At 52.7% G+C, this 11,301-nt stretch overlaps 1 protein-coding gene across 1 annotated transcript in view; it reads left to right on the top strand.

Annotated features, from left to right (window-relative positions):
* Nucleotides 1–5,601: 5,601 nt before the first annotated feature.
* LAMC3 (laminin, gamma 3) overlaps nucleotides 5,602–11,301 on the top strand; it is a 76,242-nt gene continuing 70,542 nt past the window's right edge. Inside the window, exons 1-2 of the mRNA XM_011931434.1 lie at nucleotides 5,602–5,931; nucleotides 11,117–11,247. Of these exons, the coding sequence (XP_011786824.1) occupies nucleotides 5,602–5,931; nucleotides 11,117–11,247 (461 nt within the window). The remainder of the gene's footprint in view (nucleotides 5,932–11,116; nucleotides 11,248–11,301) is intronic.

Genomic DNA, 11,301 nt, shown 5'->3' with positions numbered 1-11,301 from the left:
TGGAGGTGATTCACCAGCTTCTTATTTTGGTGCATAGAGAGACTAGGGGAGGAAGGAAGATGCCTTTATTTTTTTTCTCCAAATACATATAACACAAACGTGGAGTCTGGCTTTTGATTCTTTTGGGTATATCCCCAGAAGTGGGAGTGCTGGATCGTATGGCAAAAAAAAAAAAAAACAAACAAACACCAAAAAACCTAAGAATAGGTTTTTTTTTTTTCTCCCCAAATGGACCAAAGAGTCACTCACTGGCTTGCTTTTAATTAGCTTTCACTTTTAAGCTTTTGTAATCAACCAGGTGAAGATGGTAGGAGATATTTCCCAGCACTTCTCATGTAAATTCACATTGTAGGTTCTTGTTTGGAGTGACACAGGCTCTTCACTGCTTACAAGGTTATTCTTGAGTTGCAAAAATTCTCTCTCCATGCTTTTTCCTGTATTCCTCTGTTCGATCTCGGCGGCCACAGAAAGCAGAAAGTAGTCAGAGAGAAAGCACAGGGACGCTCTTTTTGCATCTGTAGTGGAAACCTTAGCCAACAGTAACTGCTCTGGGGCTGTCAAATAGATACATTGTTTTTCGTTTTTTCAGGAACCACCAGTTTTCCATAGCGGTCAGGAACCACCAGTTTTCCATAGCGGCTGCACCATTTCACATTCCCACCCACAGTGCACAAGGGTTCCAATTTCTCCATATCCTTGCCAACACTTGTTATTTTCTGTTTTTTTTTTTTTGTTATAATAGCCACCCTAATGGATGTGAGGTCCAATTATACATATATATATATATAACTGTGTAGGGAAAAACTCCTCAAAATGTGTTTTTCCTCTGCTCTCAGACCACAAGCATCATCAACACAGAAGACTTCTGTGACCAAATGCGTGGGGTTTCCCCCCATACGACAAGCAGCAGTACCAGCTGGGTGTCCTCTAATTCAGTTCCAACACAATCTAGTCAGAGATAGCATCAGATCCCACAGGTTGAGAGCTCAGTCCCCAAGGCTGTCTTCCGCCACACACACCAGTCGCAAGTCAAGGCCTCAGAAACTTCTGACAGACTAGCTTCAAGTTCCCATGACCCCTTCTTTGGGTTCAATCAGTTTGCTGGAGCAGCTCGCAGAACTCAGGGTAACAGATGGACCGGTTTATTGTAAAGAATATCGCAAAGGACACGGATGGAGAGGTGAGCAGGGTGAGGAACGGTGAAGGGGCGGGAGCCATGCCCTCCCTGGGTGCCACCCTCCAGAAACCTCCCTGTGTTCAGCCCTCCAGAAGTTCCCTGTACCCTGTCCTCAGCTTTTTATGGATGCTTCATGCATCAGCATTGCTTCCCCTGGGTATAGGGTGGGACCCTCTCCTGGAGGGTCTTAAGACCCACAGTCAGAAAGGTAGGGGAACTTTAGAGTGAAAGGAGGGCAGGAGAAGGCAGAGGCCTGCCCCTGAGGCCCAACACACCCAACATTCTAACAAAAGACCATAAGGAGGGCTATGGGAGTCATAAGCCAGGAGCTGTGGATGAAAACACACACACACACACACACACATATATATATATTTTTTGTTTGTTTGTTTGTATAGAGACAGGGTCTCACTCTCTTGCACAGGCTGGAGTGCGATCACGGCTCACCGTGGCCTCTACCTCCTGAACGCAAGCCATCCTCCCACCTCAGCCTCTCAGGTAGCTGGGATATGCAAGCCACTACACCCAGCTAATTTTTAAATTTGTTCTTATTTATTTTTTGTAGGTCGGGTGTGGTGGCTCACGCCTGTAATCCCAGCACTTTGGGAGGCCGAGGCGGGCGGATCACGAGGTCAGGAGATCGAGACCATCCTGGCTAACATGGTGAAACCCCATCTCTACTAAAAATACAAAAAAATTAGCCAGGCAAGGTGGCGGGTGCCTATAGTCCCAGCTACTTGGGAGGCTGAGGCAGGAGAATGGCGTGAACCTGGGAGGCGGAGCTTGCAGTGAACCGAGATGGTGCCACAGCGCTCCAGCCTGGGCGACAGAGTGAGACTTCTGTCTCAAAAATAAATAAATAAATGGAGACAGGATCTTGCTATGTTACCCAGGCTGGTCTTAAACTCCTGGGCTCAAGCGATCCTCCAGCCTCAGCCTCCCAAAGTGCTGGGATGACAGGTGTGAGCCACTAAGCCCGGCTTGGAACACCTTTATTACCCTGTACCTATTAGCAGTCACTTTCTGTTTCCCCCTAATCCCCGTCCTGAACCCCTATCCTGTGACAACCACCTGTCTTCTTCCTGTCTCTGTGGATTTGCCTATTCTGGACATTTACGTGGAATCCCATAATATGTGGTCTTTGGTGATTAGCTTCTGCCACTTAGTGTAACGTTCTCGTGGTTCATTCTTGTGGTTGCTTGTGTCAGCACTTCATTTCTTCTTGTAGCCCCATCATATTCCATCATATGACATACCACGTTTTATTGATTCATTCATCAGTTGGTGTGCATTGGAGTTGTTCCCACTCTTCGGCTGTTATACAAAGAAAGCTGCTGTGAACATCCATATGTACGTTTTGTGTGGATGTATGTTATGTGTTTTCATGTCTCTCGAGTATATGCTGAGGAGTGGAATTGCTGGGCCCTGTGATAACCCTGTGTCTAACATTTTGAGGAACTGCTGGGCTGTTTTCCGAAGTGGCTGCCCCATTTTACATTCCCGTCAGCGGCGTATGAGGGTTCCAATGCCCCCACTTCCTCACCAACACTTGTTATTATCTCTGTCGATGCTAGCCAGCCTAATAGGTGTGAAGGGGATTGCATTATGGTTTTGACTTGCATTTCTCTGCCAGCCAATGGTGTGGAGCATTTTTTCTTTTGTTTCTTGGCCATTCATATATCCACTTTGGAGAAATGTCATTCAAAACCTTTGCCGTTTTTGTTGTTTTCTTTTTTGAGATAGAGTCTCACTGGGTTGCCCAGGTTAGAGTGCCAGGTTCTCGCTCGGTTGCCCAGGTTGGAGTGCAGTGGTGTGATCATGGCTCACCGCAGCCTCAAACGCTTGGGTTCAATCAGTCCTCCCACCTCAGCCTCCCAAATAGCTTGGAGGCACAGGCCACCGCGCTCGGCTCATTTTTTATATTTTTTGTAGAAATGGGGTTTCACCATGTTGCCCTGGCTGGTTGTGAACTCCTGGGCTCAAGCAATCTACTTCCCCTTTGCCTGTTTTTAGTTGGGTTGTCTTTTTGAGTGGTAAGTATTCTTTATATATTCTGGGTAAGTCCCTTATCAGATATGTGATTTGCAACTATTTTCTCCCACTGTGTGGGTTGCCTTTTCATTTTCTCGGTGGTGTTGTTTGAAGGATAGAAGTTTTGGTTTTGATTAAGTCCAGCTTACGTATTTTTTTCTTTTGTTACCTGTGCTTTTGGTGTCATTTCTAAGAAGGCTCTTCTAGCGCAAAGTCCCAAATATTTATTTACTCCTCTGTTTTCTTCTGAGAAAGAAGTTTTAGCCTTTTTTTTTTTTTTTTAAGACAGAGTCTTGCTCTGTCGCCTAGGCTGGAGTGCAATGGCACCACCTCAGCTCACTGCAACCTCCACCTCCTGGGTTCAAGTAATTCTCCTGCCTCAGCCTCCCGAGTAGCTGGGATTACAGGCGCCCGCCACCATGCCTGGCTAATTTTTGTATTTTTAGTAGAGATGGGGTTTCACCACATTGGTCAGGCTGGTCTCGAACTCCTGACCTCAGGTGATCCACCCACCTCGGCCTCCCAAAGTGCTGGGATTACAGACATGAGCTACCGCACCCAGCCTTATAGCTCTTACTTAGAGTCAAGATATTTTGGGAGAAGACTAGGGTGGCTTGTCCTCGACACCTAAGGAAGATGGTGATGGCAGTGGGCAGCCTCCTGGGGGTCTCTGGGACCAGGGATGGAAGGATCAGAGAATAGAAAGCCGGCCATGGGGAGGGGACTGGGTGAGTTCTGTGCTGCTCTGGGGAGTGAGAGGCTACTACCAACGGTAGAGATGCAGGAGGGACTCCCTGTGTGGGCCATTCTTCCCTTCATTCATTCATTCCTGCACCAACACTCAGTGAATGCCTGCCAGGTGTCAGGCACCTTGCTAGGTGCTGGGGTGGCAGAGATTACCAAAGAGACGCCCGGTGCCGACGATGAGGAGCTCTGTCCAGGGTGGGGAGCCACGGCTGAGCAGGTAACTCTGCAGGAGGCTAGCTGTAGGGTCACATTGCAGGAGGCCCCCTCCCCTGTCTTGGGGGGATGTCAGGGGTGTGGATTAGGGCTTAAGGTTGAGTTGGGCTTCTGTGAGGAGGGGGTACCTGGATGGAATCCTTAACATAGGAGGGTAGGGGGAGATGGTGGCATTTCAGGCAGTGGGAAAATTGCCTTTTAAATTCAGGCTGTACTTCCTTCTTATTATTGAAATCATACCCGCTCTCAGCGTAGATGCCAGATACTTCCCAGCTCGAACTGTGGAAGGCGGGAGTTCTCCCGCGCCCACACCCCAGCCTCCCTCTCCACCTGACTGTCTGAGCCGTTTCTGTTCCCTGATGCATCCTTATCTCCCAGCCTTGTGCCTGCACTGCCGCGTCGGGGTTTTTCTCTTTTTAGGCATTGCCTGTTGACATCCCATGAGGGAGGAGGAGGAATTGGGAACCCCCTTCCCTCTACCACAGCCATCCTTCCTACCCCAGGGTGGCTGAGTCATTGTGATGGAGCCAGGTCCGCTGTTGAGGATGCTTCCAGGGTGGAATGCAGGGCAGGCAGGTGCCTAAAGCCTGCAGATCCCCCAACTGGGTGTCGGGGGCATGTGGGGGAGTGGGGCTAAAGCCCAGGGAAGGGAGAGGCCGCTGGAAGCTGGGGGTTCAGGGAGCAAGCAGAGGGGCTCAGGAGGATGCCAAGGCAGGCAAGGGAGAGGAGAGCAGGTGGAGGCCCCAGGACAGGGGACTTTCGAGGTGACGAGCATGATCAGAGGCCCAGGAAAGGAGGTGTGATCAGGGGCCCCTGGCTGTGGCCACGGGGGGCTGTGAGTGAGGTGACTTTGCAAGTACAGTGTCTTCTGTGGAGTGGCCCAGAGAAGCTGAATTGTAGTAGGTTGAAGGTTGAGTTGGGAGATGAGGCTGGGGGGCAGTGGATTTACACCTGTCTTGGGAAATTTGGAAGATAGAAACTTGGAGCAATAAGGGGTCCAGGGAGGATTTCGTGAGGATTAGGAGATCCGTAGTCATTGCAAGGGAATGAGGCCAAAGGCACAGTGCAAGGATCGGCTTTGTTGGGGTACAGTAAAAGAAATAACTTTCTAACAGTAGAGTAGGCTTTCTTAGAATGTGGCAACATCCCATTGCTGGAGATATTTGAGCAAAAAGAGATGGCTGCGTATCAGGGGTGTTGCAACGGAGATTCCTGTGCAGGGTGGTAAGTTGACCCGGAAAAGGAACAGCAAATACTTGGGAAGCATGCAGGCATCGTCCTTCCCAGTGCTCCAACAGGCATCACGAATGGAGGGTGGCATGCGCTGTCCAGAGCTCTAGACAGCTTCCAATGATCTATCCACGCTAGTACATGCAGTACAGCCGTCTGCCCTCCCCGGACCAGGATTCCATTCCTCCCACCCCTTCCATAAAATGGGCCCTGTCTTCCTGGCTGCAGGGAAGGCTTACGAGATCACGTATGTGAGGCTAAAGTTCCACACCAGTCGCCCTGAGAGCTTCGCCATCTACAAGCGCAGCCACGCCGACGGCCCGTGGGAGCCCTACCAGTTCTACAGCGCCTCCTGCCAGAAGACCTACGGCCGGCCCGAGGGCCAGTACCTGCGCCCTGGCGAGGATGAGCGCGTGGCCTTCTGCACCTCCGAGTTCAGCGACATCTCCCCGCTGAGTGGGGGCAATGTGGCCTTCTCCACCCTGGAGGGCCGGCCCAGCGCCTACAACTTTGAGGAGAGCCCTGGGCTGCAGGTCAGAGAGGAGCGGGGCTTGGGGCGTCGGGACGGGAGTTGGGATTGGGTCATGGCAGTAGGAGGGTCTGATGTGCCAGGACACACAGGGTGGGGGACCTGCAAAACCCCACGGGTTTTTTTTATTTTATTTTTTTTCTGAGTCTTGCTCTGTCACTCAGGCTGGGGTGCAGTGGCGCAATCTCTCTTCACTGAAACCTCCGCCTCCTGGGTTCAAGCTATTCTGCCTCAGCTTCCCAAGTAACTGAGATTACAGGTGCCTGCCACGACGCCTGGCTGATTCTTTTTTGTATTTTTAGTAGAGACGGGGGTTTCGCCATGTTGGCCAGGCTGGTCTTGAACTCCTCACATTAAGTGATCCACCCGCCTCGACCTCCCAAAATGCTGGGATTACAGGCGTAAGCCACTGCGCCCAGCCGACCAGCAGCACTTTCTGTGATGATGGAAAGCACCTCTAGCTGCACTGTCCCATGTGGTACCGCCAGCCACCATGAGATGTGGCCAGCACAGCTGAGGAACTGGATTTTATATTTTATTTAATTTTAATACATTTTAACTTAGATAGCCACATGTGACCAGTGGCTGCCACGTTGGAGAGACCGCTGCGGGGTGGCGGGAATGCACACGCTGTGACCAGTGTGGTGCTTGGCACGCAGGGCGTACCCACCCATGCTCTGGAAATATGCGTGCATGACAGCTCCCTGTCCTTGTCCTCACGGTAGAGAGGATGGCAGTCCTGTGGCCATGTCGGTCCGTTCAGGGCCCTCCAGTTCAGCCCACATAGGTCCACCCAGGTGTGTGGACCTGCCAGTATCGGCACCCATCTGTGTCCACGTTGCTGTGTGTCCATAGCTGTTTATCTACACACAAGTGTGTTGGGCGGCTGTCCAGTCCACCGGTCCCCAACCCCTGACTGCAGACTGGTACTGATCCGAGGCCTGTTAGGAACTGAGTCACAGCAGGAGGTGAGCAGCAGGCAGGCGAGCATTCCAGCCTGAGCTCCGCCTCCTGTCAGATCAGCTGCCTGTGGCATCAGATTCTCCCAGGAGCCACTGGGTTGCATATCCTCATGAGAATCGAATGCCTGATGGTCTGAGATGGAACAGTTTCATCCCAAACCACTGCCTACCCCGTTCGTGAAAAAAATCGTCTTCCACGAAACCTGTTCCTGGTGCCAAAAAGGTTGGAGACTGCTGCTCTAGTCCATTTCCCCGGGTTCGGACCCGAGACGTATCTGAACCCGCGGAACCTGCCCTCTCCTCCCCTCCAGACTTTCAGAGCATCTCCTTTGCCCATCTGGGATAACGAGGGAACCGGGGTTAGAATCCTGCTTCCAGAGGGGACACTGAGACCCAAAAAGAAGTTGCATCCTGCCAGCAATGTGCGGCACGAGAACACATGGAACCGGCTGTGTCGGGGTCCCCAGGACCACCCTTGGGTTTAGTGATTCACTATAAGGACTCACGGAACTTAGAAAAGCTGTGAGGCTCAGAGCTGCAATATTTTGCAATGAAAGGCTACCGGCTAACATTAGCCAGGGGAGAGGCGTACAGCCAGGTGACAGGCTCTGAGCGTCCAGCTATTCTCCCAATGCAGTGGAGTCACACGCACCGCACATATTTCCCCAGAGCCACATGTGACCGTGTGCACAGAGTACTGCCAACCTTGAAGGCCAGAGTTTTATTTTTAATTTTTTTTTTTCTTAGACAGAGACCTCGTCTCACTATGCTGCCCAGGCTGGTCTCGAACTCCTGGGCTCAAGCGATCCTCCCACCTCAGCCGCCCAAAGTGCTAGGCTTAAAGGTGTGAGCCACCACACCTGGCCTGAAGTCCAGTGTTTCTACTGGAGGTTGGCAGTGTAGACACTGCTGACCGCCTGTGTGGCTGACCCATCTCCAGCCCCTCCAGAGGTGAAGCCGATTCTGTGTGGCCCAAGGCCCCCACCGCAAATCCATTTATCAGCATAGACTGTGTAGTATGGCCAAGGGAAGACATTCCTATCAGGTGGGACATCCAAGGATATGGAGGTCACTCCCTCGGGTCCAGGGCAAAGGGCCAGGCCCCTCTTCAGGCAAGCCAAATCCTTTATCACACATAACCACATCTCCAGACCTCCAGGCCCTGCTTATCCCACTAAAAATGTACACATGTCACCATGATTTTGTTTACAAATTACAGTTTCTTCTCCATGGGCTCCAAAGCTCTGTAGGTTAGAAAACGTCAGCTGAGATCAGATGAAGACAGGCAGGGAGGGCCGGCCCCTGCTCCCACCTGCGTCTGTGCAGCCACCACCCCGGGGACATCCTTGGCCGTTGGAGGTTTTCTGTCTCGTTGCCTCATGTGTTCTGGACACTGTCCCTGATGGAGAGATGATCTTTTGAGAAATATCTCCCCTGCTGCTTCTGGATATAAACCAAGAGCAGAGCAGGACAAAGAGAGGAAGTCTACCTTGCTCTTTTCTCCTGATGCTCCCCTGGACACATTTAGGGGGCAGGTGCTTTCTCAGAGGACACAGAGCTTGGAAGGAAGGATGTGGCTCCTGGGTCTTGGGCCCCCCGATCCCCATGGAGCAGCCTAGGACTTTGGAGGAGAAGGCCGACCTGGCTGTTGCAGAGTAAGACCGCCAGAGTTGAGTGGCTGCCTGAGCACCCCTTGGACATACAGCCCAAGTTGTGCATCTCCTGCTTCTCCTTAATACCACGGCCTGGGTCCTGGGATCCATCCAAAATCAACTCCAGCACCCACTCGTAGCTTAAGCTGGAGTTCCAGTGCCTGGGGTCAGTGGGGCTTGCCCTAAAATGACTTTTTTTTTTTTTTTTTTTTTTGAGACAGAGTCTCACTCTGTTGCCCAGGCTGGAATGCAGTGGCCGGATCTCAGCTCACTGCAAGCTCCGCCTCCCGGGTTTACGCCATTCTCCTGCCTCAGCCTCCCGAGTAGCTGGGACTACAGGCGCCTGCCACCTCGCCCGGCTAGTTTTTTGTATTTTTAGTAGAGACGGGGGTTCACCGTGTTAGCCAGGATGGTCTTGATCTTCCGACCTCGTGATCCGCCTGTCTCGACCTCCCAAAGTGCTGGGATTACAGGCTTGAGCCACCGCGGCCGGCCTTTTTTTTTTTTTTTTTTTGAGACAGTTTCACTCTGTTGCCCAGGCTAGAGTGCAGTGGCACGATCTTGGCTCACTGCAACCCCTGCCTCCAAGGTTCAAGCAATTTCTCTTACCTCAGCTTCCCAAGTAGTGGGACTGCAGGTGTGCGCCACCACATTGGCTAATTTTTGTATTTTTAGTAGAGACGGGGTTTCGCCATGTTGCCCCGGCTGGTCTTGAACTCCTGGTCTCAAGGGGTCTGCCCACCTCGCCTCCCAAAGTGCTGGGATTAGAAGTATGTGTCATCGTGCTGGGCCCTAAAATGACCTTTAAGGCACCAAGACATGCCCCCTGCAATTGAGGCTAAGGCTTCTCTCTCCCGGTGTCCATCCTGTGTCCCAGAGATTTTGACCTCACTCCTTTACTGCCGTTGTCCTTGCAGACTGATGGATTGGGTTACAGACCAGGAAGCAGAGGCAGGAGACCTTGGGCAGGTCACTGCTGTCTCTGGGCCCCACTGGCATGATAAGGTGTTGGGGTAGACACAGGAAGGCAGACCAGCTTCGTGGTTAAAGCTGGGACCCTGGGATCAGGTAGACCAGAATCCCGGCTCTGCTATGCACAGGCCATGCAACTTGGAACAGAACAGTTACCCTCTCTGAGCCTCAGTCTCCTCATCTCTAAATGGGGTTAATAACAATACCTACTCCAGGGTTACTGTGAGGCCCGAGCGCTAACCACACAATATGCGTCAGTAGCCGCCGCACCTCCTAGCTCTGACTTCCAGTTGGTTTGAGTTCTCCAGGTGGCGCTTTTTTCTGGGGAAGGAAGCGTCGCGGTGCCTTCAGCTCTGGACTGCCGGGCTTCCCCACCCCAGACCTTAGCTCCTTGTTCAGCAGCCGGTCCAGCAGCATCAGAACCTGGGCACCTGTTAGAAATGCAAGCTCCCCGGCTCCACCGCTGACCTCTGAATCAGAAGCTGCACTTTAACCAGATCCCTGAATGCATGCTGACCTTTGGGAAGTGCATCCTGGGGTGATCCAGGCCTACGAACTCAAACACAAGCTTAGCTTGGTGCAGAGGCTGCCACTTTAGTGTTTGGGTGCTGGACCCCTCTTCCCGGCCGAGGCATCCTCCGGCAGAGTCCCCGGGTGCCCGGCGGTAGCTCCGGTTGCCGAGCTCTGGGGGAGCAGGAGGGGCTGCAGGCCTGAGTCACGCTGGGGCAAAAAGACGACCTGCCAGGAGCTCATTTTCTGTACTGATGGGCCTGATTGCTAAAGCGGGGGCTCCTGGGTGGAATCAAAACGCTGATTAATATTCAGCTGGAGCCGCTGCTGATGGTAACAGCAGGCAAATGAAACTGTCAGCCTTCACGTGGGTTTTCCCCGACTTCCCCTCCACGCTCTTCCATGGGGAAGCTGCTTGTTCAGGAATCAGCAAGTATTTCTCGAGCGCCTGCCAGGGCTGGGGAAGCAGCGAGAACAAGGCGCCACAAGTCCCTGCTCTCGTGGAAGGGATGTCACCTGGGGCAGGTGACCTGTCCACAAGAGCCTGACCCTCAGCATGTGAGAAGCCAGGAAACCCAGGGCCTGCTGCACGCCAGGCCCCACTGAGCAGGGGAGAAGGTCGCGGGGGCACACCGTCCTCCTGCTGTATCCCTGGAATGGGGTGCAGGAGCCCCTGGGAAAAGCCAGGTGACCTGCACAATGGGGTCTTCAGTGGGCTGCTTCGACCCCTGTCCCCCCCAAACCTCAGCTGCTTCCTGACCATGGGCCCGACCTCACAGCCAGTGCTGACACTGGCTACCCTCCTCCAGACACCTTTGTAGGGGAAGTGCTATTTTTGTTCCATTTCACAGATGGGAAAATGGAGGCTCTAAGACATTGAAGTTGCACCAGTCGGTGGCCTAGCACCCAGGTTGAGGTGACCCCCCAAAGCACAGCCTCATTTCTGCAGCATTCTCAGAATTGGCTTGAGCTTGGCCTGTTCCTGTGTCCCAGGAGCCCCTGGGGCAGCCAGCTGGACCTGCCAGCAGAGTGATGGGGGTAAATACAAAATACTCGGGAACCTGCTGATGGCGCCCTCTCCCCTCTGCCCCAGGAGTGGGTCACCAGCACCGAACTCCTCATCTCTCTAGACCGGCTCAACACGTTTGGGGATGACATCTTCAAGGACCCCAAGGTGCTCCAGTCTTACTACTATGCCGTGTCCGACTTCTCTGTGGGCGGCAGGTAGGTGAGAGAAGGGAGGCAGGGTTCCAGGACTCAGACCTGAGAGCAGAAGGC

Source organism: Colobus angolensis, unplaced genomic scaffold (assembly GCF_000951035.1).
Source record: "Colobus angolensis palliatus isolate OR3802 unplaced genomic scaffold, Cang.pa_1.0 Scaffold9, whole genome shotgun sequence".
In the NCBI taxonomy this organism is placed as follows: domain Eukaryota; kingdom Metazoa; phylum Chordata; class Mammalia; order Primates; family Cercopithecidae; genus Colobus; species Colobus angolensis.
This window is presented reverse-complemented; position numbering and strand designations above follow the sequence as displayed.